General features: G+C 34.4%; 3 protein-coding genes across 5 annotated transcripts; 2 read left to right on the top strand and 1 right to left on the bottom strand.

The window, feature by feature from the left end:
- Positions 1-293: 293 nt before the first annotated feature.
- LOC109804159 (putative MO25-like protein At5g47540) lies at positions 294-5,117 on the top strand. Of its 3 annotated transcripts, none has more exons than XM_020365945.3 (12): positions 294-392; positions 625-755; positions 1,330-1,491; positions 1,697-1,815; positions 2,141-2,215; positions 2,549-2,642; positions 2,745-2,804; positions 3,382-3,450; positions 3,841-3,939; positions 4,288-4,332; positions 4,423-4,525; positions 4,615-5,117. In XM_020365945.3, exons 1-12 carry the CDS (start codon positions 362-364, stop codon positions 4,671-4,673), a joined length of 1,047 nt encoding a protein of 348 aa, XP_020221534.1. In that variant the 5' UTR covers positions 294-361; the 3' UTR covers positions 4,674-5,117. The 3 variants fall into 3 exon arrangements, with proteins under 3 accessions (XP_020221534.1, XP_020221533.1, XP_020221535.1); XM_020365944.3 differs by having other exon boundaries at positions 297-392; positions 1,327-1,491; XM_020365946.3 differs by lacking the exon at positions 294-392 and having other exon boundaries at positions 430-755; positions 1,327-1,491.
- Positions 5,118-7,254: 2,137 nt separating this feature from the next.
- LOC109804004 (inositol-phosphate phosphatase) lies at positions 7,255-14,057 on the top strand. Its single transcript, XM_020365732.3, has 12 exons — positions 7,255-7,416; positions 7,524-7,579; positions 7,664-7,714; positions 10,824-10,904; positions 11,033-11,136; positions 11,224-11,308; positions 11,724-11,778; positions 11,855-11,898; positions 13,075-13,143; positions 13,226-13,326; positions 13,401-13,457; positions 13,733-14,057. Exons 1-12 carry the CDS (start codon positions 7,398-7,400, stop codon positions 13,827-13,829), a joined length of 819 nt encoding a protein of 272 aa, XP_020221321.1. The 5' UTR covers positions 7,255-7,397; the 3' UTR covers positions 13,830-14,057.
- Positions 14,058-15,174: 1,117 nt separating this feature from the next.
- LOC109804003 (cytochrome b561 and DOMON domain-containing protein At4g17280) lies at positions 15,175-17,347 on the bottom strand. The gene is made up of 3 exons (XM_020365731.3): positions 16,339-17,347; positions 15,849-16,103; positions 15,175-15,763 (listed from the first exon to the last, which is right to left on the bottom strand). Exons 1-3 carry the CDS (start codon positions 16,972-16,974, stop codon positions 15,434-15,436), a joined length of 1,221 nt encoding a protein of 406 aa, XP_020221320.1. The 5' UTR covers positions 16,975-17,347; the 3' UTR covers positions 15,175-15,433.
- Positions 17,348-27,870: the final 10,523 nt, after the last annotated feature.

Here is a 27,870-nt window from a genome sequence, read left to right as displayed (position 1 = left end):
ATTAAAATATTTATCTTATACATTATAATTTGCAAAGTTAAAATATTACGGAGTTTAATGATATTATCTTATCATAATGATTAATTTTTATAATAATTATTGTTAAGTCATAGAAATTGAGATTTAAAATATCTAAACTTTTTTCTGAGAAAATAATTATTTATGATTTAAAATAAATAGTGAATAACAGCGATTGATGGGTTATTTTGGGTGGTTAAAAAAACAAAAATATTAGGTGAGAGATTTGGTTTTCTTTTAAAGCAGAGGAGTTTTGATAATACAGTAACAAGTTTTGTTAAATGGAAGTATATTTAGTTTGGGTGAGAGTGGAGCGGTTAAATAAAAATGGTTGAGATGAATTATGAAAGAAGGGTTGTTTTTTCTGGTGTTAGGTCGAATCCTAATCCTGTAGCTGATCGTTTTGTATCCATGCTCAGTGTGGATTTTATCTTCTCCTCCATAATTTTCCAACAAAATCTCACACATAATAAATAAATAATAATAACATTATATTTGGAAATAACAAAAATAATTAAAATATCGGGATTGATCTTGTTCTTATTTTGCCCCCTTCCTCCCACTCCCACGAATCACAAACCCTAACCAGTGTGTCTGGGATTTCAGAGAAAGAGAAGATGAAGGGTCTCTTCAAGTCCAAGCCTCGCACTCCTGCTGATGTAGTGCGCCATACCAGAGATCTTCTTCTCGTTGTTGATCGCACTACCGAAACCCGCGAAAGCAAACGTGAAGAGAAAGTTCGTTCTTATGCACTACCTTTTTTTATTATTATTTTTTTTTTCTTTCTCTAGATCGCATTTTAATCTCTTTTTATGATTTATTTTCTTTAATCTCTTATCTTCGCGAGTCTGATCTCAACTAACTCTTAAGTTCAAATAGAATGCCTAGTACATCACCAATGAGCGGAACCTTAGAGCCTTGATTAGTGAATCAGAACGTTAATTTAACTTTGATCAGTGCTGTTGTGTTGTGTTTTATTAGAACGTTAGTTTAGAGCATATATATATATATATGTGATTAATCACTTTAGTTAGTTAGCGATTAATTGTTTATGTTTGTGTTTTAGTATTGCAATTTTTGTTCATTTGTTTGGTTTTGAAAGGTGGGACTTAGTGGTAAATGTAATTGAGCTTTGCATGCCATTGTGTAAGGCATTATATTATACGAGCAGTGGTATGATTTGTCTGAGCTGAAACGGAACTGCTGGAATTATTCTGTTTGGTTATTTTTTGTTGGATCTTGGCTTCTTGTGCCGCTGGCAAACACCCTTATTTGATGCTTATGATGTTTGTGTGATCCATCTAACAGCAGATGGCCGAGCTATATAAAAACATCAGGGAGCTAAAGTGTATCCTGTATGGAAATAGTGAATCTGAACCAGTGTCGGACGCTTGTGCGCAGTTGACTCAGGAGTTTTTTAAAGAGAACACGTTGCGACTGATTATCAAATGTCTTCCGAAATTGAATTTGGAGGTAGTGATGAATTTTTTGTGAGGCCTCCTGATATTTGCAGTCAATAAATGTGCTGTTTGTTTACTTGTTTGATGCTGTTAGATACCCTTTGTAGGATAGGTATACTTATTAAGAATCTGGGTGATGGTTGGAATTACAATTTTATCCTGATGCTGTACTTTGATTGTTTACTGTTTGCTAACCTGGAGTCTATGGGCTTTTGCAGGCCAGAAAAGATGCCACTCAAGTTGTTGCCAATTTACAAAGGCAACAGGTTCAGTTTAAGTTGATTGCATCTGATTACCTGGAGAAAAATTTGGATCTTATGGATATTTTGATAGTTGGGTAAGAAAACATTGGATGGCATTTTTGGTTTCTTTATTCTGGCTATAGTAAGTTTTGCAATGAGTGTGGTGGACTCTTCTGCTTGATCAAATGAATGGAAATCATTTTCTTACCAAAGTTGGAATTTTAAGAATAAATGAATTAGACATGATAACGTCATGACCCTGATTGTGATTTTTAAATTTAGTTTTGTCACATGTAGGTCTTGTTCACATCTTGTGATGCCTATCTTGTTTCTTATGTTTCTCACCGTGGTTTACACTAAATTCTGCTTTCCCTTGAATCAATTTTTGTATGCAATTGACTAGCAATCGTTTCCTTTCAGCTATGAAAACACAGATATGGCTTTACACTATGGTGCAATGCTGAGGGAGTGCATAAGACACCAGATTGTTGCAAAGTAAGGAAAAAGAATGTGTGTTTAATTCCTTTTGTGTTGTGTGTGCTATCAAGCTCAAAGCTATTAATGATTGATGACTGGTAGAAATTTTTAGGGTTGTAATCTATGTTGGAAAAGTATTGCATTTTCTAGTTATATGCTGGTACTTTTGTTTTTTATACTTTCATATAACTGCACTTCTTAGAGATTCATGCCAAATGAGAAAGTTGCTGTGTAGGAAGCTCATATAAAGAACTGAGCACTGGAATTAGAAAAGGGAAATTGATCTGTCTTATAACTTTTTCCCCTATCATAAATACTGTGTTTCTATAACACTTCATGGTTTTATATCAGATATGTTCTGAACTCACCTCGTATGAAGAAGTTCTTTGACTATATTCAACTCCCAAATTTTGACATTGCTGCAGATGCTGCAGCAACCTTTAAGGTGGGTTTCATGAAAAAAGAACTTATGATCACCATTTCCTTCTTTTGTGCCATGCACATTTTTCCAATAGAGTTAATTCTATACAGTCTTGTCACGTTCCAGGAGCTCTTGACAAGGCATAAATCTACTGTAGCTGAATTCCTTTCCAAGAATTATGAATGGGTAGGTTCCTCTTCAACCTAAGTATAAAGTAGCATTTTTTATTTTAATATATACACTTGTATACAGCCTTTTTCTTTTCGTAACATTATATTGCTAAATTATATGCATGGGGTGGTATATTTGATTGATAAAGGCTCTCAAATAAGAGTTTATAATTTGGTTCCAATATGGGCATGACTTTGATTTTAGTTTTGTAGAGTTTCAATGGGTAATGCTTTTGGTATAAATTATAATCTGACTTTGCTTCTAAACATTGATTTCTGTTCAGATAAAAATATGCACTTCTAGAAAATGATTCTTCATGCATGGTGGATGAACATATTTTCTATCAAAGAGCCATTTCTGTTTTTGTGTTTATTAACCAATAACCACTCATGCATGTTCATTCACGATATTTAGGGGTTTTTGTTTCTTAAATACTGCTTTTTGAAGATTTGTTTGAAAACTTTCTGCTGCATACATATAATCATCTACCTGTCAGTTTATATTTATAAGTATTATTTGTATCTGGTTTATTTAATTAATTATTTGTTGATTACTTATCAACTACTACTCCCTTTGTGGTTGCTGCTTTCAGTTTTTTGCAGAATATAACACTAAGCTGTTGGAATCTTCCAATTATATTACAAGGCGCCAAGCTGTCAAGGTTTTATATAATTTCTTTTTGCCTATCCATATAAATTTAACTTTGGTCTCAACTGTAAGTTGCTAATTTGTAAGAACATTGAATGAAGCAAACTGCTGATGTTAGGGCATTAGAAATTTTCCCTGTTGAAGACTTAAATTTGGGTTTGATAAATCTTCGCTTGATTGTGTATACACATTTGTGATTCTTTTGGCCTATTAATGTTCCTGATAAATTAAAATAAAAAATATCACAGCTTGTCAAAGTTACATTGCTGCTGGATTTCCTTTGTCCCCCTATCCCCCTCGAGAATTTAGGATTTTTTGGTCTTTACTGTCTGCTTTTTAATTAATGTCAGTTTCATGTTGAATTGACGCTTATATTGCTAGTTGATTTCTTTCTCTTTCACAGTTGTTGGGAGATATATTACTTGATCGTTCAAATTCAGCAGTAATGACACAATATGTGAGCTCAAGAGACAACTTAAGGATTTTAATGAATCTTCTTAGAGTATGTCCTTTACATAAAACTTAAATGACACGTCTTATTACTTATCTACTTGCCTTGTCCTTTTGTGCGCTGCCTCACTACCAGTAACCCTTGTTTATCCACCATATTTATTCCATTCTTCTATTCATTTGCTGTTTTTAGCAAGTAAAAGGGCATTATTTCCATCAAAATATATAGCCCTTCACCCTGTTGCTTTTGCTGCAGTTTGCCTAAGCATCAAGATTAGAATACTGAACACGTGTCCAAATTGAGTTTCTGATGATAGTATATCTAATGGAGAAAAAAATTAAGAACTTGGATATGTATTTATAGTTGCGTTTAATGGGTCGCTGTTGATTTATTCTACAGGAGTCAAGCAAGAGCATACAAATCGAAGCATTTCATGTTTTCAAGGTACTATAATAATATTATAGTACACATTTGGAAGTGACTGTTCTTAATCACGCGTTTATTCACATTATTGATATTTGCTTGTCATAACAGCTATTTGCTGCTAACCAACGTAAACCAGCGGACATTGTTGGTATACTTGTTGCGAATAAAAGTAAGATTCTGAGATTATTGGAAGACTTCAAAATTGATAAAGGTAAGTGATGCCATTTCTTTAGAGTTTCGTTGCTTTTATAGTATTAATTATCAGGTTCCCATGATCACATATTTGTTGTGATTGTGCAGAGGATGAACAATTTGAGGCCGACAAAGCTCAAGTGATGAAGGAAATCGAAGCCCTTTAACCAAGGGAACAACACACGTGAACTGCAAATTGTCAAGTGTCATGTTACAATGTGGTATCTCACTTTAGCGAATTGTGTATTGTAGTAGTTCTGTTAGTCTTCATCAAGATGAGACTATCATTTCATTCAGACTTGGATGCTTCCTTTCTGTAATTTTATATCCACCCTCTAAAATTGTAGATAAATAAATTGCTTAAATGAGCTACGTGCGCTTTATGGCTTTGTAGGTGTTAGTAATAAAGGTCTTCCAAGTTGCCGTGTAAATTATTAGTTGTGCGAGGTCATGCAATAATCTGACAGTCACAAATTTGTTTGACTGCTCTTCTACTTATATGCTGCTTTTGTTTCTTATAACTAGCTGCTGAATGTCTCGAGTCCTCTTTGGATAAAATTTTCTGTAAACACTTGTAAGATAAAAATAAAAATAAGGGGAAATGAATTCAACTGCTGAGTTGTATAATTTTATTTTTAATTTATTGAAGAAGTTTAATTTATTTTATTTTCTTATTTTATTTGTGCAAGTGTTTAAGTTTATTTAATGACTTAGGTTCGACAAGTATTTTTTGTTTAAGCTCATCAACAGTGATGAGGTGAAGCTGTTGTGCTGGTGAATAAAATAGTGTTTCCTTCTGAAGTCATGTAAGATACGCAGAAAGGCATAAGGGGTCAACATACCAGTGGTGACTGGTGGGTGCCCGTGGGATTTTGATTGGGATATAAGTATTTTGTGAAAATAGTTTTGGTAATGTTATGGTGTAGGGAGGGAAATGGAATATATGAATCATGATTTCATTATTTTTTTGGAAGGATGAACAGGGAGCAGTTCAACCTCCACTCTTCAGGCCCACAATCCAATCAAGTAGACATGATGTTTTATTACTACCTATTTTGCAACAATATACAGAGTGGGGCCTCTTTATTTGTGGTTGAGACTTGAGAGGAGGCTTTACGAACCAATAAAAGAGGAGCATGTGATAAGGGGGGCCCAATGTGATAATCATACCCCCTTTCTCAGCAGTTATATGTTTGGTACCCATGTGGACATGACGAGGCGACCTAGAATTTGGAAAAGTGCATGGCGCAGAACCCAAACAACGCATCGGAATAATCTTTGGCATATTCCATATGGCATTCACTACTGCTAATTTAACTAGAAACTTAGATTCTGAAATGATCAATTCATTATGCTGTCTTTAGAATTACTTGAATATCAAATTTGATTTGATTTAATTCATTAATTGATTTTGTATGAATTATTTTTAGAACTTTCACTAAAAGAATACAGTTTTCTTTCAATAATTGTTTTGAGGTCTCCATGTTGTATTGAATATGCTTGAATTAATGACACTGGAAATATCACTCAACTCTTAAGCTCTTGTTCTTTATCAGATAGTTACTTTAGTTGCATTTTTATGTATTGTCTACTTTATGTGTCTATTTCAGCATTGACATCTTATTAAAAAGTTCAACACTTTCTGTAATTATTATTATTATAGATAAATTCATTTAATGACGATGCAAAGAATGTCTAAATGATAATTTAAAACCTTTTTATATATAATTTATAAAAGTTCAATCTTAAAGAGAATGAGTTTTTTTTACGGTGTATTCAAAAAAATTATATTCTTGCTTGGTAGGTGAGAGATTAGTTTCTATAGACAGGGTTAGGAATTAAAATTTTGAAACTCTCAAAAACCTTTTTTTCCCATATACATAGATTTTGGGATTAGATACAAGGCCACATTTTAAAAATAGTCACACCCTTTCTGCTCATTCCAACATATTATGATAACTCGTGTATTTATTAATCAGAATGATAGTAAAATGAAAAAAGTAATTAAAATGTATAAAATAAAATAAAAGCAACACTTTTTAGTATTGGTAACTTAAAAAGTAAAAATTTTCCTTACATAACCTTTTGAAATAAAGTTTTATTTATAAATTAACGATTTAAAATTTTAAATGTTTTTATTCATTATATAAATATTGACAAAATTTTGTTTTAATTCTTAAAAAAATTGTTGATTTTGATCTTAGAGCACCTCTAATTATTAACGGTTCATAATTAGTAACGGTCTTTGAGAAAACGTCACGTAACATTTTTTTACATGGCATATTTAAATTTTAAATGTATATCACACCGTCAGTAAATGAAAATTATAATTATTTTCAAAATTTATAAAAGTAATAGCATAAAAAATAATAAAATGTCCAAAATAAAAATTATATTTAAAAAATTAATCAAAAAAACTTCTAAAAGAGATTAGGAGAGTATGGCATGAATATGGTTGGGAGAACTTATTTATAGTTTATTACGAGTTGTAATATAAACACTTTTGTGTTAGAGAGAGTTTACTAAAAAAAGATATAAAGTCAATACACCAATTTGCGTTTATTTCAAAATATTCTTTAAATAAATTATTTGAACTTAATCATAACTTATATTAAAAATAATATCGTTATATTTCTTTTCAATTTTAGAGTCAATTTATATATAATACTATATACTAAATATATAATAATTATTTAATAATGAATTTAGTTATTTACAAAAATGTAAGTATATATAGATAGAGATGGCAGATGCGGGTTGATGTGCTTGTGTAGTGATCACTGGTGAGTGAAAAGGAAAGCTCAAGAAGAAAGCACAGCCTCTACTGCATCATCACTTTTCAGTACCTTCTCCTTCCTTCTACTTCTCTCTTTCGCACAAACAAGAACAAAATGGTTGACACTGGCTATGGTAATTGTTACCATTCAACATCTTTCTCTCGTTTCAGTTTCTGATGTCGGATCTTGCACTTAGTTTTTCGGTTCATGCTAACTTCACTGACCGAAATTCAACTGCAGATTCGCTCTCGGAATTCCTCGCATCTGCGGTCGACGCGGCTCACAAAGCTGGCGAGGTTAGTTCGTTTTCGCTTTAAGCCTCTCCGTTGATTCTTACGATTCTCAGTATGCGTCTCTTGTGTTCGTCGCGTGATTTCCAGATTATTCGAAAAGGATTCTACCAGACTAAAAACGTGGAACACAAAGGACAGGTTTGCTCGCTCGCTCGCTCGCATTCTCTCCTTTCTCGCTTCGTTTTATGGTGTGGTGTCAGCTTGTGTTTGAGTAGTTGTGTTAAATTGAACTTTGGGTGACGAAAGAAGTTCTCAAATCGGTTTTATATGTGAATTTGTTATCTCTCTAAGATTTACATTCGGGATAAACAATAAAATGCACACAAGCCACGGCGGTGCTTGGGCATCCTCTCTCTCCTTCACTGGTTCCGAGTCATAAATAAGCCTCCACAACAATCTAATAGTATTTTGACAACGAGGCTGTTTGCATAAAAGCATTTTTTAAGAGTTTTTCTATCGAAAATAATATTTATTTTTAGTTTACACCTGCTCTTTATCTTGTAATATTTTAGAGTATCTTATAAATTTCTTAGGATGCATTTTGTTAGTTTTTTATTTTCTTTATGTTTCACGATTTGTTTCCTTGTTTAGTTAGAATTATGATATAATATTAGTATAAATAATGGTTGGTTTATGTTTTACCATCACATTGTAATATATCACATCATATGAAGTTAAAATTAATCTCAGATTATTCAGTCTCTTTTATCTCCTTTTTCATCCTCTGTACCTCAACTACTGAGCACTGTACAAACTTTAAGATTGTCTCATGTTTGAGATTATGAATGAGGTAGTACGAGCTTTAAAGAGACAAAAAATCAGACAATTCTTATATATGGTTGATTATTGTGGACATTGTTTCATTTTGTACTCTTAGCAATTTTGTTAATGAATTAGTTATGTAATTATCAAACGCACATGAAGACCAAATAAGCTCTAGCCAAGAAGTACTCAACTAAACTAGACATATTATTCATATCACAGTTCCAAGGTGTATTCACCCAGTAATAAACTCAAACTAGGGGCCATGCTTCACCGGGCATCAATTCATAATCAATTCAATTAATGCTTCCACCCCGACACTACTCATGCTTCATATATTGTGTTTCCTAGTATTTTATTTCTGCTTGTATTCATTGTCCAAGGTCCTGCTGGTCCCAGTGGTCTCCCTATCTCGTACTCTGTGTTTTGTTGCTGCTTTTATCTCTCTATTTTGTTGTTGTGCCCTGTGCATGTGCTTTTTGATGTGTGCTCTGTCTGTGTGTGCCAAAAGGGTGAAAAATGAGTCGCATAAATAAAAAGAAAGAGGTTGTTTGTTATTATGTGAAGCCACAAAGAAAAGAGGTTGTTATCAGGTCAATCCACTGTGGAAGTGTCCCCTTACATAGTCTTATTCTATTTTAACTGTTATGAGTTGTATTATGATTAATGTTGAAGTTTATATTTCACTTTTTTTAGATGTGTAGCGAATTATTTGACTTTAAAATGCCAACATACAGAGGTTTTCAATGTTTTATATCAAAATTCTCTTTGATCTGTTTTTATGTTTTTTTTTATGACTTTGATAGCCATGTATAATGTTTGTAGTTATTGATCATGAACCATAAGATTCATGATTTGTAAAATAAGTCTTTCGATTCACAATGTGAATCTCTATTTGAAAATCATGCTTGAGAGGTTATCAGATTTAAGACAAGGACAGCAAGAATTAAGAGTGGGAACTCACCTTTAGTCTTGATTATGAATGGGGTGCAAGGAGATTTGGTTGAAAATGGAAGGAAAAATTTAGGGACAATCAGGGAGAAGAGGAATTTGTAGAAATAGTGGGGTAGACAAAATGTCAAAGGAGGAAATTGGGGGAGTAGTGGGTGAGGGGAGTGTTCATGCAACTAAAAATGCTGAGCTATCATCATCATAAGCAAAATAGTTTGTTACATAACCCATGGGCCCTCAATTATTATCCCAAATGCAATTTGGTCCTGATCTCAGACCCAGATGCAGTCTGGCCGTGCTGGTGTTTGTCCCAGAAGTAGTCTGGCCCAATTTTTGTCTCTAGTTCCAGATGTCCTTACCTTATCAGTATTCAGTTCCAACTGCTTTCATCTCGTCTCCATAGTCCATACCAAATCATTCAATTTTAGTCAGGTTCTTTTTCCACTGACAATCATTCTGATGATTTATTTCCCTTGATGAGTCATGTAGTCACCTGTTGGTTATGATTCATACCAATCTCCCTTTGTTCATCATACTTAACGATTTCTCTTATCTCAACAATGAATCACAAGCTGATAAATTCCTTCATTGATCAAGCAACATTTCAACCTGCTCTCCAAGACTATGATCATTCCAACCGTATTTGGTGAAAGCCCAAATTATATTTAATGGTTTTATTTGCAACAAGCTCAAAGCTTATTTTCATGCCGAGGGTGAGGCTAGTAATTTATGAATGTCAACCTAATGGCTGCCTCTTCAACCGCATTTATGATTATATATTAGTTTTTCATTTAGCATTTTGCTTTTCCATTCTGCATTCTACTTTCCTACTGTCAAGCTGGGTAGAAAGCTATATAACTTTTCATTTAGATTATCACAAGCAAAGAGTGAATCATTTCACATATAGTGATTAGTTGGAATTCAATTTTTTAGTGAACAGTGACAACTTGAAAAATAGTGTCAAGTGTAGGGACCAAAATATTAAACCATCTAGTCATACTTGTTGACATCTTGTCATAATCTGTTATTAACTGAGAAGGATGAGTAATTAGATGGAGTTATCGCAGTTGTAGATGGCAATTAGTGAAGTGAAAATGATTTCATGTATATGGACTGATTTGAAAACTACTTTTTATTTTTTATTTTTTTTATATATTTTTATGTAGGAATTATTTAACATCACAAACAGAGACCAAAGTTTAACCTTTGATTTTATTTAATTTTCAGGATTCTTTTTCTTTTGATTTGAAAGGTCTCACGACAAATAATCTAAGTTAAATATACACTTTGTAAATAATTAATTTCTTATGCATATCAATGTATAAGCAAGGCTCTACAAGCTCAAAAAGGTGTGGAATATGACCTGACTTATATTGGAGAAAAATAAGTGATAAGTTTGGGGTACTTGTTCTATGTTCTTGAAAAGAAGTTCAGATAGTAATGTAATGTAAAATATAGCATTATCATGGCATTAAAGTGATAAAATTATATCTCTTTTACTGACTGTCTTTTACCTTTTTTGCTTGATGGACAGGTTGATTTGGTCACAGAAACTGATAAAGCATGTGAGGAACTCATATTTAATCATCTCAAAGAGCTTTATCCCACTCATAAGGTTTATTCATATTTCCCTCAAACTGAGCAACTTTACATGTTCTCCTTAGTCAAGTTTAAGATGGGTGGATATTCTTTCTATTTTGCCAGTATATATTTCCTTAAGTTCATTTAATTTGGTGTTCCTAGTTCATTGGAGAAGAAACCACAGCTGCCTGTGGCTCTACGGAACTTACAGATGAACCCACATGGATAGTTGATCCCCTGGATGGAACTACTAACTTTGTGCATGGGTAATAATCAATTCTAGTGTTTAAGTTGATAGTAGAATAGTGAGACTCTCATTTCCATATTGATTGACTAAATTCTATTATTTGTAGGTTCCCCTTTGTTTGTGTCTCCATTGGTCTTACAATTGGAAAAACTCCTACAGTTGGTGTTGTGTACAATCCAATAATTAATGAGGTGAGAAATATTCCCTCTTGTGGATGTTTTATAAGTGGTTGACCACAAAACAATTAGAATTTTCTTAAGTTAGAAACATGCAAAATTTTATTCATTGTTAAAACATAATTTTGTATGTATTATTATTTTGTTTAGGGTTCTGGGATAATGGCCCAATGTAGAAATAGGACAAGGTTGAATATGATAGGCAAACCTTAATCAATTGTTCTTATGTCTTCTTTTATCATCGTTCTTCTTTGTAGCTATGATGCATTCAAAAAGATTTGTTGGAGACTAGATGCTGAAGTAATTTAATTAGGAAATACACTGGTTAATTTATGTTTAAATTAGACATTGGTATGACACTGTAGTATTTTTAATTAATTTTCTTCTCTAGCTTAGTTTACAAATTACAAGTTGGGATTGCTTTATGTAGCTTTTCACTGGAATCCGTGGAAAAGGTGCCTTTTTGAATGGGAATCCTATAAAAGGTGTGTCATCTGTTCTTTATCTTTTCATTGTTTGTTGTTAATTTAAATGTTATGCTTATGGCTTAAAATTTCACAGTATCGTCACAAACTGAACTAATCAGCTCTCTTCTTGCAACTGAGGTATGTCGAGCCTGCTATAGTTGACTTGACTTTGGGAAATCTACTCATTTTTTTTAATCAATGAACTGTATTCCCCTCCCTCTCCTTAGTGTGCACTTGTGTTGATGACACGCATGGAACTGAGAAATACAGTTTGCTGAAAAATATCAATGTGTGGAATGGACTTCTAAGTGAGAATGTTTCTTTCAGTTAATCAAAGTGGCAACATATAAACCCCTTGAAAAGTAATAAACCTTGCTTATCTCCTATATTTGGTGTAACACCCAATTCAACTTTATATGGCATGACTTTCTGTTAAGTAGAAGATCCCTATCATAACCAGACAGTCTTGTTCAACACAATGTGCGTCAAATTAACTTTCTAGATAACAGTTGTATAGCATCTTAAATCTCAGTTTCTAGTGTGTAATTTTTTTTATTATGACACTGTGCGTAATCTTACATCACGGCCATTACTTTTGAACCCATTTAAATCATAATAGTCACTTTCCCCTCAAGTATTATCATTGCATTCATTATCTTATTATACCTTTTTTATTTTTCCCCTTTATTTCTAATACTGCTAGTGGGCTAGGAACCACTTTGAAGTCTCTATTTCCACAAAAAATATTATACTAAAAAAAATTATGTATCAAGTTATTTGTGTATATCTGTAACTTATGTACTTCACCACATTTAGTTTTTTTTTATAAATGATTTGAAAACATGTTCGGGCAGGCAAGTTAGATCAGAGCATTACTAATCAGATTAGTGTTATTTGCAATCTTGAAAGCAACAAAGTCTAAACATTTCATTTTATTCAGGTAATAATCAAATCATTGAAGAAAATAAGAAAGAATTTAATTTTGGAAGTGAAATTTGTGTTTTCTGAGTATATTTTAATCTTAGGAAATTGCTAACATGCCAAAATATCAATGTGATCGTTTAGCTGATTGTAACTTGTGATTACTATGTCTGCTTTATGGTGTATCCTACTGAGTGGGCATGTGATCTTTACCTGTATAAGGATTATTGCGCTTAATTATTACAAATCTGGTCTTTTTTGTTAGTAAGGTTATGTTATACTAACTTGACTTGGAATACTAAGATTATTGGTCGGATTTACTTTTAAATATTTTGCCTTTTGAATCAAGACAAATTTGATATTCATCAAGTTTTTTTCCTTCTGAAAGAACAGGCTGGAACAAAACGTGACAAAGAAACAGTAGATGCCTCTACCAATAGGATTAACAGCTTGCTTTTCAAGGTAACGCCAGGACTTTCCATGGAATCTATGGGACTAATGTGATATGACTGATTCTACCGTAACCCCACATTTTCTGTGTCAGGTGAGATCTCTTCGAATGAGTGGCTCCTGCGCTCTGAATCTTTGTGGAATTGCATGTGGAAGGCTGGATGTATTCTTTGAACTTGGCTTTGGTGGTCCTTGGTATGTATATCTCCGACTACTTCAATGTTGGGCATTGTGATAATGTGATTCACATGGTCTCTTTCTTGTTCCAGGGATGTGGCAGGTGGTGCTGTCATTGTTAGAGAAGCTGGAGGTGTTGTATTTGATCCGTAAGTAACTTTGCTTAGATATCCTTATTCTTCACGAAGGGAATAAGTAAGTTCTAGATAGTCTCTGCATAATTAGGTACCTAGTCCATTCAGCTCTTCGCATGCATCTTCATCTTGTGGACAGTTATTTAGACGTTGTTGGATGGACATGCATTGTGACATACTTTATGCACCGTTGATAGGACTTACTATAGAAAGCTATAAACACAATGTTGCTCCGATATGTTGGAAAAATTTCATACTTACGTCAACGTCTGATGTTTCGCTTGCTTCAGGTCTGGTGCAGATTTTGACATAACATCTCAGCGAGTAGCAGCTTCAAACCCTTTCTTAAAGGATGCACTTGTTGATGCTCTGCGGCAAATGGTGTGAGAAATTTACTATAATGGCAAGAACTTGTCAATATAAGCCATCTTCGTTACTTCATTTACCCTTTGCTCCAATAATTGTTAAAGATTCTCAATTTTCGGTGAAAATTGCCTGATAAAAGTGTTTCAGAATTTTTAAATTCTTATGTGAATCAAATGTATCAGTCATAAATCCCATTTTGTACAATAATAAATCATTTTAAATCCTTCCAAAAGAAGTGAATTCCTTTTATATTCCATCGCCAAAATTTTAGTATATTGAGAATGTTAACACTTTTTTTCTTCTAAATAAACACTTTTTTTTTCAACATCGGTTATAATTGGGGATAGTGAATGGTCCCATTAAATAAATGGTTGGTTTTTAAGTAATTTAGCAAGGCTAACAAAAAAATCTAATAACAACATAAATAATGTTATTTTCACTAAAATTTCATAATCCTTTTGTAGTAATTCGTTTTCTCTCTCTCCTCTTCGCATTATTACTTATTTTATTTCACATTTCTCTCTCTTTTGTTTCTTTCTCTTTTCTCGTCGTAGAAAGAAAAGGTGAAAATAGCGCTACTCTAATTATGTGAAAGAAAAAAGAAATTGATGCAAATAATGTGATTCTTTGAGCATATTACACTCTAATTCTGATTGAATGTCTCACGTGTTCACAAGGCAACTTGCTTTAAATTAATTCCATTCACATGGGGTATGCGAGGCTTCTCGAAAACTTCCATATTCTTGACATTTTCTTGCGACTCTTACTAATTTATTATCATACGGCTAGTGCCTAGTGCCTTAGTCTCTTGTCACGGTCTTAAAAAAGTTTGGCAGAAATACGAGAACAATTGCAAGTAGCAAGTCGTTGCTCATAAAAATGAGATGGCGTGCGCACTTGCCCGTGGGTTCCGTTTTCAAACTCTCAGAAAAAAGGGGACACGGTTGCATTATTTAATATAGAAAAATGTTTGATGTAGAATATTGTAAAGCCAAGTCTGAAGAGAGCGGACGCAAATAGAACTATAGAAGGAATATGACAAAAGAGAGAGCATAATGCATCCATCCTTCGGCATATAAATTCGAATTCCAAAGCCTAAGCCAATAGAGGTTGGGTCAATGTTCACCAAAACGTGTCATGTACAGGCTGTACTCTTTAACCTTTATGCTATTTATTATTCACAGCTCCACTGTTGATGTCCAAGATGCAGAGAGAAAACTTTACCAAATTGTACACACATTAAAATCCGCTCGGCTGTTGCCCCGATCCAAAAGGAAGAAAGAAAAATTAAATGCCTTCATCTAACCCCAGGAGATAACACAATAAAGATATTTGAAACAGGAAGGTATGGTATGGAGAAAGTGTATGATAAAAGGAAATAATAAATACAAATATGAAGAAACCGGTACAAAGTATCCTCTGGCATAGCATGGAAAAAACCACGCCCCGGTGCTCACTATCCTATGAAAGAATTTGATATCAAAACCAGACTCTAAGCTACTGGGAGTGTCCTAAAGACACTCGATATATGTAAACAAATATACATACAGACACAAGTGTTAAACAACAAAACTCATAGATAGGATCCAGAAGCCAAAAATCCAGTATTTATCGGTCCACTTACCCTACACCACCTGCTGTGGCCTAGAACCATACCCATTAATCCCATTTGTTCCATGTGCCGTCTTTCTCTCTGTGTTCCTCCTCTTCAATACAATGATCCATGTGTAGGCCTCCAAAAGCACAGCAATGCCACCCAAAGCTGCAATAATGCCAATGTAAGCATGCTTCCAGTCATTGTAACGATCCCCTACGGAGTTCTCCAATGCGTCGAATCCTTTAAAGATGTTAACGATACTGATGATTATGGTGGCATATCCAATTGCGTAGTGGTAAATGTTCCAGTAGAATCTGTATTTGTTATCCTTGTTTGGCCTCAAAAGCAGAGCAAAAACCTGTATCCAAAGAAAGAGGTAGTTTCTGTGAGTCCCATAACATTCGAAAGAGGCACAACAGAAACAAATCAAGAACATGTCATACCTGAAGGGTTCCAAGGCAGAAGAGGACGATCCCGAGTGTCCTATGGGTATTATACTTGATACCAACTGAGTCACTACCGAGTTTGAGACCAGTTCCCCACCCAGCAACACCAATTATGTAGGCAGAGGTTTGGCAGGTAACATGAAGGTAAAACCAAGCAGGGTCTGCAGATTTGAACACCTTCAAATACCTTGCTATTATGGCACCAAGAGGCATCAAAGTTCCCCAACTCAGCGCATTTAGCACTCCATGCACCTGAACAAATTAACATTCTTTAATCAATTTCCCAAAAAAATAAAAAGCAAATCCAACATCCCCTTCACGAACCATGGTTGAATAATTCTTTTTTATGAAACCACGTAAACATGACTTCAGAATACTAGTTAAGCTGAAACAACTGGAGACTACCGATTAAGCTGAAATAATACAATTCCAATTGATATCAATTTTGATGTAAAGGGAACTAACTAGAAGTAGAACATGTACTTACATTTCTTCTTCTTCTGAGTGAACCCCCACTTGATCCAGCTTGACTGGAACCAGAAACAAGATCGAGGCTTTCCTTGGCTTGGAGGTTAGAAGAATCTTGAGCATGCATTGATGGGGTAGAACCAGAGAGAGGACCATCTTGCCAAAGGTGGACCAAGGTGGTGGTACCGCTGGGAAGAGTGAGGGTAGCATAGATGGTGATCTCACTATTCTGACGAGTTGCTGATAAAGCAGTGTGATTATAAGAGATGGATCCCTCTGCCAACTGGGTCCCGTAGCTGGAGATGGAAGAAGTATACACCGTTGGGGTACCACCGGATTGCGAGACAGCCACCAGAGCCTGCGCTCCAACCATGGTTGAACTAAGGCTACCGCTGGGATTGATAGCCCATGAAACCCACCTGTCTGTTGCACTGATTCCTGTGTGTCTGAATGCCAAGTCCAACTTCCCTGTGCTCTCTTCGTAGGTCCAGTGCAGGTACGAGGTTAAGTGAGGTAGATCACGGCATGTCGCGAAAACCTTGTTGTTAGTGAAGGTATGGCTCGCACATGTCGTCTGTGCCCATGATGTCGCAAGGAGAGAGCTCAACACAAACATGGCCAACACAAGCCTCACCACCGTTAATTTTCCAACCATCTTGCTACAATAATAATAAACAACTCTTCACTCCTTGATCCTCAAAAGGGTACTTGCCAATATGAGATCTGAGTTGATTATTTTGTTCTTGTTTCTCTCCTTTCTGCTTGTAGCAAAACAAACCCTCTCAGGTTAAATGAACTGGAGCACGTTGTGAGGGAGAAAGATGGAGAAAGGGGGGTTATTATAGGAGTGGTTGGGTTTAGGTAGTTGAGTAGTTGATGTCCACCGATGACTAAAAGTCTGAGGGAAGAAAAACAAAAAAACTTAAACAGCAAAGACGGGTTCAATCTTAAAATAAACACCGCAAAATCTAGATGCTCTAATTCATGTATAGTATGAATTAATGTAGCGGTATGATATTCCGTGTCTCAGGTAAAAATGGTTCAAGTTAAAATCTCAATTAATTAGGTATCAAAATATAATCGGCCTGTTATGTCTCAACCCTGGGTCCACTTTCACCCGCACCTTAAGAGGAAGCTTCCATAACGTGTGCCATCTACAAGCGATTTGATTTGTTGTACAAACAGTGGGAATTCGATAAGCTTTTCAACCTATGTGAAACGACCACCCTTTTCACACATGTCTCTTTGTGCAAATCTAAACTTCACACACATTTGTTTTTTATGTTTTGTAAACATGATTTAGATGGTTGAATAGTGAAGGGTGAGAAAATTGTTGGCCGGTTTAACCAAACAGGTGACATGTGTACCGTGTGGAGCAACCCCTTTCATCTCTTTTGGCTCTTTTGCTTTGGAATGTCGTCTGTTCCACCAAAGGGATTGACTCTAATGGATTCCGCCATCTCTCACGAGTCATCATGACATAGTCATACGGTACGGTAGTGGTATAGGTATACAATATAATAATCTATACTTCATTCTATATTCAAATTTCAGCATTATGCAATTTTATCGCAAGCATGACTTCAAGTTTGTTTTCTTCCCCCTTTTTCTTTTTTAAGGAAGTCTTACAGAGTTTAATTAATATACATTTTTTCCACGCAAATATTAATAGAAAACTTGGAAATCATTGTTCTCAAGCATCAATTCATTATGTTAATGAATCAAAATATCCATTATGTTAAAGTATACAATTTAAAAACAAACATCACATATTTATATTCTCAAAATTAAAATGTCTGAACTATAGATGTTACAACTTATAATATTAATTTTTAGAATTTAAGACTCACTTTATGATACACTACATTTAAGACATGTAAATCTATCGATTTATTAATTAGAGTTCGCTAATCAGTACTCTTAAGATATTAGTTAAAGAATTGATAAATAATTTTTTTATTGAAAACTATAATAAAGTTATATAAAAGAATGTGTAAATGCATTTTTTAATATAAATTTTTGACTTCTAATTTTTTATCCAGCATCAAACACTAGTTAGTATTTTTCTATTATTTATTATAATTCAATAAGATAAAATGAATTATGCACAGTCACGTTAAATTAACTATTAGAGAAATTGTTTTAAGAACTAGAAATTTAAAATAGTTCCAAAAGGGAATATAATCACCAGACTTGCAATTTAAGTATCTAAATACATTGTATTTACATTAACGGGGCTACAGAGAAGACTTGTTATAAGGTGTAGATGGTTACCATGTGAGTGGAACTTAATTTAGCAGCGATGATTGAGTAATTTATGGGATCTAATTAAGCAGATTGAATTGGCAAACATATTTGTGAAGTGTAACGAAATTGCTTAGTCAACCCTAAGAGATTCTTCAAATATATTAATTGTTTTATTTATATTATTGTTACAGCATAATACTATCCTCCTTCCGCAAGTTTGGGTGGGGTCAAGTTGGAGAATGTGTGTTTATGATTAATTAATTGATTCCAATTCAACTATTGTGGCTGCTCCATTTCTGAGTCAGTCAGCAAACTTGGACATGGCACTCACATGCAAGTTGGAAAATACACACAAGTCAAGAAACGCAAGCGGAACTAAGCTAATAATACAACCAAACACACTCAGACTCAGTTTTCCATCCTTACAATTATTAATTAGTACTTAATTGCTTTAAACTCATTTTAGTGATGATATTTTTAATAATTAAAAAATATATAAAATTAATTTGCTTTAAAAGAAATTACTTTCTGAATATCCATTGGGATATCTTTAATAAAAAAAAACGAGTATTAGTATTTGCTTTAGCTACCAACCAACAAATCAATACCCACTACTGCGGAGGATGAGGAATTGGTCCATATTAGGTCGTGTCCATGTTAGAAGAATAATGGTGTATTTTTTTTCATGCCTTTCTAAACAAACAATTATAAAGTGCTTTTTTAATTTAGAAAACCAATCAATGAGTAAGCATTTACACTGTTTGATTAAGCAAAATTATACTTGTTTGAAAACATATATAGAATAGAACGGAATATGAACTACTAGGATTAAATTTTTCTAACACTTTTTGTAACATGAACTACTAGGATTAAGGAGAAATGAGTTTGAGACACTGTATATTTGTTTTAAAAGCTACGATAAGTACTATAAGTATTAATGAGAATTTATTTTCTAGAAACACTTGCAAAAACAAATTATAAGTTAATAACTTTTGCATGTGTTAAAAATAAATTTTTGTAAAAATTACAAGTTAATTTATGCATAAGTAAATTATAATTTATGAAAATTCATTTTTCTATTTTTTCCCTATTAGTAGTTTTAAAAAAAAAATACTCATACACGCCCTACATTTCTTTTGAGAGTTCCATGTGTTTGACAGCTTGATGAGGTAGTGTCTATAATTGTTCATATGATTTGGATTTTATAAAATTATTTCAATATTTTAATTGAGAATAAGTTTGAAGTAAAGTAATTTATGCTTAAATAATATTTTAATTAAAAAGAGATTTCTGTATATTAAATAAGAGTAACAAACACAATTCCCTGTAAAAGAAATAATTCTTTGGCTTTCTCAATCTCATTGAACTCTATAAAAAAGTTGACAAATGATTTAAAGCGAAGAACACTGTTTGAATTATACAAAAGTACAACGTACCAAACAAACTAAAGGCTTCCGCGTAGATTTCCACTTCCACAATATGAAAATTGAGATTTTTTATTTAATACTTTTTAAAATATCAGATATTATGTATGCATCTGCAATAGTCAAAACTTGGAAGTGCTCCTGCTTCCCCACAACTTTTTCTTTACACATATCCTACCACTTTTTATGTAATCAGTTTTTATTGGGTAGTAATTATGTTTCTTTATCGATAAAAATCAATTTTAGTATAAGAAAATTTACAGTAATTCATGTACACCGATAATTAACCAAATTATTACTCCTCTGTTTATATAATTATGACTATATATGATGTACAAAAATTCATAAGAACGGTTAAATATATAGTTTAACAACTACATCAAAATTGAGAGAATAAAAAGGAGGTGATGAAATGAAAGAGAAAAAAAAAAGTTTCAGAATGGGAAAATTAAAAACGGCAGCGTGTGGAAGAGGTAGCAGGGTGCATACGGCGTCAAAGGGTTTCACATTTTTCATACACTGCCACTTTTTTCTATTTTGGCGGTCGCACCGTACACTGGTCTTCTCTCCTTATGAAAAAAAATAATCAAATAAAACATTCATGCATAATAAATACTAAAGATTAATATTAACATTCATCGATATAAATAATAATGATTTATATTTTTTAATCACGATATTCAGAATTCTAATCCTGATTTTGTATTATATTAGAAGGGAAATACCGCTCACAATCCTCAACCGAGGCTAAAAAATTATATTATGAGATGTTATCATATTTTCATAGAAACTAATCAAGCCGATAGATTTAGATTTTCAACATTTTGAGGACGTTCATATCTATGATTGTCCTTCCAGCTGGATTCATTTTTCTTTATTTACAAATAATTCCATGATTCATATATATATTGGTCCTTTTAATTTTTATTCAAGAAAAATAAATTACTTTTAGTTTCAATATGAAATTAAGGAAAATGTATAAAATTATACAAATAAAATAAAATAAAGCATAAATAAATAAAAGATATAAAATCCAAAATCTACTCAAATTATTACTACTATTGTATTGTATTTGAAATTAGACTTAAACTAATAAACTATGATTCTAAAAGCAAATTGTAATTGTTTATCTAAAAAGAATTAAATTTCTAGTTTCTAATTAAAATCTACGAATCTTTTAATTCTGCATTATATGACATCTCAATGTGAATGTGATGTATATGCAATCATTTATGAAGAAAAAAAAAACACACACACACACATTGGGAAACCACTTCGTTACTTCTGAATGCAAGTGTTTTGAGGGTAATTTCTAACGAGAACAAACTTATAAGTCTATTGACCGACTTGCCTCATTTTGTACTTTTAGAATGTTTATTAGAAAAATAATAAAAAGTTTTTGAAATAATTATATAAATAGGGCCCATCTAAGCAAAAGACAGTTTAAACATTGAACACTCTTTGATATTAGGTGTTTTATTTATTTATATGTGATTTATATAGCTAAATTGTTAAATTATTGTTGTTACTCTTATTGTATAGTTCTAAGGGTCATGAGACCCTGAAAATTAAGCTATTTTTGAGGAAATTGAGTCAGAGTTAAGTTAGTTTGTAATTTAAAGAAAAGTATATAAGATTTTTTTTAAGACGTAAATCTCATAATTTTATGTTTAAAGAAAAGTTAGAGAGAATTAGAAAGAGAAGTTTTGAAGTTGAAGATGTTCTTTCTTCCCTGTACTTCCTCTAATCCTTTTCTTTAGCTAGCCAATTGTAATAGTTGCCAGATTTGAAGCTTGGGAGTTTGATGTTCTTCCTTCTTCCCCCTCTCCACTTCTTACTTTAGAGCAATTTGAGACAACGAAAGTTTGTGACTGATGAACTTGTTTTATTGTGTTCCTTGAATGTTGATTGAGTGCATAGAATTTTGGTTGTTTTAAATGGAATAATTCGGAAAGAATGTATGGTTGCTTGAGTTTTTGGTGTTGGAAGGTGTCTTGGGAAGAATTTGATGATTCATGAAATACAATAGTTGCATGTTGTGTATTGAGTTGATTTCGAGTTGTTTATGATGCCTAGATGTTGTATTATATGTTGCATGAGGGTCATTTGTTGGATTTAAGGTGGATTGAACCAAAATAATTTTTTATTAAGTGTGGAAATTCTCATCACATCAAACGTGCCTTTCATGGCATCGAACATGGCTCAAATCAAGAGTTCTCTACTCGATCACGTGAAGTGTGGGTTGAATGGTGTCGAACATGCAAAGTGAGAAACATCTCTAACTTGATCACGACGAGCGTAGTTTGAATGGCATCGAATGTGAGAAGAGAGAAACGTCTCTGACTTGGTGATGTAAGGCCTGATGGAGGGTGTGCTAGGCTGTTGAGATTTCCGTTGAAACACTTTTGTTAATATTTGTAAATTCGTTTAATTCTATCAACGGTCTCAAACACGGCAAGTATACCGGCCATTCAAGTAGTAAAAATATCGTATCCACAGGGATTAGAAGGTAAAATAAGCATTTATTGACTATTCGTGACTAAAGAATAATTCCAATTTGTAGTTTGTCATGTGAATGTGAATTAAAGATCATGACTACTGGAATGAAAGCTATAAAAATATTTGTTTGAGAGTGGAAAAGGTTAGAAATGATATTGTGGTATTGTGAGGTTGTGGGGGTCAGATTTCACCAAACGTAACACTAATGTATCCTTAATCTCTTGTTACATACATTGCTTAGTCAACCCATAAGTTTACTCAAACCTAATCCCTTAGAGAAAGAGTCTAGGTGCGGACATTGAATATCAATCCCTTGAGTCCCCAATATCTACACCCGCATTACGGGCTAGGGTTTAAGACTACTAATGGGTCAAGCTCTATCCCTAGATACAATCTCCACTAGGCATATGTTCCAGAACTAGTTTCAAGGGTATTTCCCAATACTCAATGGAACCTTAAATCATGCAAAGGGTGATCAATCCAAAGCAAGCATTAAGCGTAGAAACGTACACAACAAAGAATGAAACAATACATATATATATCATTAAAAACGTAAGGATTACAATAGAGTATGTTGGTTACATCTAACCCCACAAAAATGGGTGGAACCACTCAACAATGAGGGTAAATACAAAATAGAGATGAAAGGAGAAGTGAAGAACCGAAGGAAAGATCCGCACACGAACGATCCCAAGCCCTGGGAATCCCTTCCACAGCTCCTGGAGGCGCCCAATGTGTGAATGAGGGTTTCTCCCTCGAAAATGGCTTCAAATACGAGCTTGGGAGATCAGATTAGGGTTTCGCGCCCGGCGTGTAAGTCTTTGCGCCCGGCGAGTAATCTTTTGAACACTTTCTGCCTCATTGTAAGCCCGACGCAATTCCATTTTACGCCCGGCGTAATGTCTTCCAGAGAGTTTCAAGCCTCTCTGTCTCGATCACGCCTGGCGCGGGTAGTTTCGCGCCCGACGCATGTGTAACTTGCAGAAATTGAATGCTCTTCTCTTTCTCAAGCCCGGCGCGGTTCATATTGCGCCCGGCGCATCCACTCTGCTCTGCTCCTTAGCTCCTTAGATTTCCAATCCTAAGGTCTTCCATCCTCAATTCACTAGCTCAATACCTGCACAAAAAATGAGGTGTATTAAGGTATTGTTAGCTGAATTTAGGTTAGTTATATCTACATGCAAAATGAACCAAAAAGAGAACAATTATATTGCAATGGTTCAAAGGATGAGTGGAATTTGTTCAATAAGTCTCATCCAAAAAGAGGTAAAATTGAGACTTAACAACTCCCCCAAACTTAGAACCTTGCTTGTCCTCAAGCAACAGGTAATAAATCTAGCAGATAACAAGCAATGCATGTGTGTTCAATTCTACATCACAGTTCACTTATATTTTCCTTTCGCAAGCATGAACCTCAGATGAACTTTCAGTCACAATTGTTGCAATGGAACATGACAAGGTGCAAACAAAGGTTTCAAAAGAGATCAAAGAGCTGAGAAGAGTAATGACTATCTGTGTATACATCCTCACTAGGAAAGTGTTTCTCTCTATGCACACTAGTGTATCAAGGTGAGTGTTTCTCTCATATCTACTACTCACGCCACATGATTCAACTTTGCTCTTCGTTTCCAAATGAAACCAGTGGTAAAACAAATGCAGACACTCATCACAAGGTCTTTATTAGGGCAAATCTGGGTTAAGCAGCAACAATTTCATGGTTTTTCAAGGATTGAAGGTGCTATAGCTTAAGAGAGCAATTGAGATTTCTACAATGATATCCCTCTCCATACCCCAATACAACAATTTAGCACATGCCCTTAACTGGATCTAAGCCATTAGCCTTTATGAGATGCATATTCACACTTTTGCATCTTAATATTTTTGTTTTTGTTTTTGTTTTTTTTTGTTTTTTTTTTTTTGTTTTTTTTTTTTGTTTTTGTTTTTTGTTTTTTGTTTTTTTTTTGTAATGGCTGACTACATACTTTCTTTTTCCCAAAATTTTCCATTCTTCAACTCCCCCAAACTTGTTTGATGTCATCAATTTGCTCTCTTAACCAAAGCAAAGGTTATGGTTAATTTTTCATGGTTTGGGACAAGTGGAAGGTGTGGTGTTTAGGCTTAAGAAGGTATGAGTCAAGTGAAAAGTGAAAATGGCTTTTTGGCTTAGATGGTTAACAAAACAAAGGAAATATGAATGCCTTGATCATATAAGTGCACAACATAAGCAAACCACCAGGGAAACTCAGACAAAGTCTATCATGCAACTTAAGCGTAGTTCACTCATCAATATTTAGGCTCAAACCTCACCCGGCTATGCATCCACAAATTATCACACTCAGCTCAGTTCTATGATCAACATTGAAACCCGTATGCAACTAGACATGAACTAAAGATCTAACGTGACTTGAAAATGTCTAAGGTACACGCACCACAAACATCAAGCAAACCACAATCCAGAATCGACCACAAGCAAAGCGAGTATCAACGAGATTAAAAATCGTGCTAAAGCAGACTATTCACAAAAAGAACCAACAGAGTAATCATCAAAAAAAGAACTAAATATAATAATAACAAAGTTCAAACGTAAGAACAATTAAACAAACTAAAAATAAACTGCAACAAAAACATAAAAATGGCCTAAGGCAAGCTCCATATGCATCCATCACGGGGCCTGATCATCATCATCAACAGCTCCAACTCCAGCATCAGCAGCTCCACCCCCCCCCCAAAATGAGGAGCCTGGTCCCTAGGCCACCTAGTGTAAGCATGATAGTCAGCAGTGGCGGGGAACTAGTAGGCAGGAGCGGCGTGCAGGGAGAAACTCCTGAAGGTATCCAATATGAACATCTGGCCGCGGTGGAGAGACTCCATCCGGTCCTCCTGCCTCTGCATATAGGTCTCCATGCGGCCCTCCAGTGCGTCAAAACGTTGATGGAGAGTGAGTGGAGGGCCTGGAGCAGCAACATCCTCCATGGGTATGTCCTCCTGAGGCGCAGCGGCATGAATAGGCTCTGGTGCTTCCGGTGGTGCGCGGTCCTGGCAATAGGCAGAAATGTATCTGCTGTCAATGGCCCTGCCAGGACCCTCAAAAGGTGGGGAGTGGACATCCACGCCTGCGAGCTGGCATAGCTGAGTGATGAGTGACGGATGTCCAAGGGCGGAGCCAGGAGCCGAGTTGGCACAGCCAGAGATCTCCATACAAATAATGTTGCCCAAGTCCACGGTCCTCTGTGTCATGATGCAATACATAAGTATGGACCGGGTCCAGTGCAGGTCGGAGACGTGGGAGCACGGAAGGATGTTGGCATGTACCAATGCTGACCAAATCTTGACCACTGGCAGAAGATCTCGGCGTTTCACATGTAGAGGCTGCTGAGATCGGTTCCTGTGGAACCCCAGTCCCGGCATGCAGATGACAGCCTCTATGTCCGCAGGGTCCATGGTGTTAATAGAGTAGTTGCCATACTCATTCACCTCGTCAGCCCTCAGTGCAGTCCCCAGAAACTGATTAATAGTCCGGGCATCATAGGGGACTCGCACTCCCCAATCCTAAGGTCTTCCATCCTCAATTCACTAGCTCAATACCTGCACAAAAAATGAGGTGTATTAAGGTATTGTTAGCTGAATTTGGGTTAGTTATATCTGCATGCAAAATGAACCAAAAAGAGAACAATTATATTGCAATGGTTCAAAGGATGAGTGAAATTTGTTCAATAAGTCTCATCCAAAAAGAGGTAAAATTGAGACTTAACATAGGCGTGATTAAGACAGAAACTCCCTACTTACACAACACTGGCGCTAGTGTGGTGTTGTCAAGTGCTATTTAGGCAAAGGCTCTTTGCTTGAAATGAAGTCAAGCATGGGTTTTGTCACACCAAGCGTGAGAAACTAACGGGGTTTGCCTCATTCACGTTGGGCACAAATGGATTGACGTCGAATGTGGGTAAGGCAGAAAGTTCCATGTCTCAATGTCGTTGAGCATGCAGAGAATGGCATTAGGTGTTGGTTAACTGATTTAATGTGATGTTTTAGGTTGTTTAATAGTTGAAGAATTATGGTTCAATTATATGATGATATTGAATGATGGTGACTCATTATGCATGATATGAGATGATGTATAATTGACATTAATGTTGCTAAGGTTGTAAGTTGACAATTGATTAAATGTTGATTAAGTTGTAAGGTTGTATGATAGTTGACTAAGTTGTTAAAGTTGTTAAACATGTGATGAAGATACATGCCTTAATTGAGATACATAAAAACTAAAGGAGATTAAAGTTGTTTTAAAAATTAAAATACTCCCTTGTGCAGATATAAGTTGTGGTGCTTCGAGTGCCCAACATGAGAACCCTTTAGTAAGTAAATTGGCTTCTAAATGAGTATTTGTTTTAAGTTGTCTCTTCTAGGTTTTATGTGAAATTTGTATAGGGTTCAGGTTAAGTCATACATATAAAAAGTGACTAACTAAATAAAGTACGAAGTTAAGGAGTAAAATCCTTAATCAATTGTTGGAAGAGTGTTACTTAGAGGATAGTTGACGAGCTAATCCCATAGGAGACTTAGTTTATGTATGTTAAGGTTATGGTAGACTCAGGCCTAATATGTTTTACCTTGATAGTAGTACTAGACTTTCCTAGCTTAAGTGGCAAAACTTGAGAAATTAATTTAAGTTGTATACCTGACACTTTGATGAGACCTAACGTTGTCTATACTTGACTTGGTTGTGATAGGTCAAACGTTGTGGTTTGATAAGGTCTAGTCACTTAAATTGCTCATCTTTATTATGGGAGGTCTCCTTAGTTGATATGTGTGACACTACACTAGTTGTTTATTGTTAATTATGTTGAAAATGTATATATTTGTTGAAGTTGTTAAGTTGTGTTGTGTTGTAGTTAGTGATAAGTTGAAGTTGTGTTTTGTGAATAGTTGTTGTTGATTAAGTTGCTTATGCTGTTACTTTTTGTTGGTTGTTGTTTGTAGTTGCTATTGTATGTTGGATTCTTTTACAAGTTTATCATTTTTTTTAATTAATTTTGATTGAAATTATAATGATCATACTTGATATGAGAGTAAGACATGATTAGTAGGATAACATGTTCAACTGGTGGCGGGTCAAGAGGTTGATGGCCTAGTTTTAGTAATGTCGCTCTAATGTGGCATGGTAGTTGTATAGGCGTTTGACTAGTGATTAAGGTTATTTTGTGTATAATGATGTAGTTTATGTAGATAGTATAAATGTATAAAGTATGTATGTAATTTTTTAAGGGGATTTATATTTTAAGTTGATTCTATTTTTTACACTATACATGTATATTTTGCATTCATTTTCTACATTATACATGTATATTTTGCATTCAAATAATTATTGCATAAAAGTTTAG

The sequence above is a fragment of the Cajanus cajan genome, chromosome 1 (genome assembly GCF_000230855.2).
Source record: "Cajanus cajan strain Asha chromosome 1, NIPB_CcT2T_4, whole genome shotgun sequence".
Lineage (NCBI taxonomy): Eukaryota > Viridiplantae > Streptophyta > Magnoliopsida > Fabales > Fabaceae > Cajanus > Cajanus cajan.
This window is presented reverse-complemented; position numbering and strand designations above follow the sequence as displayed.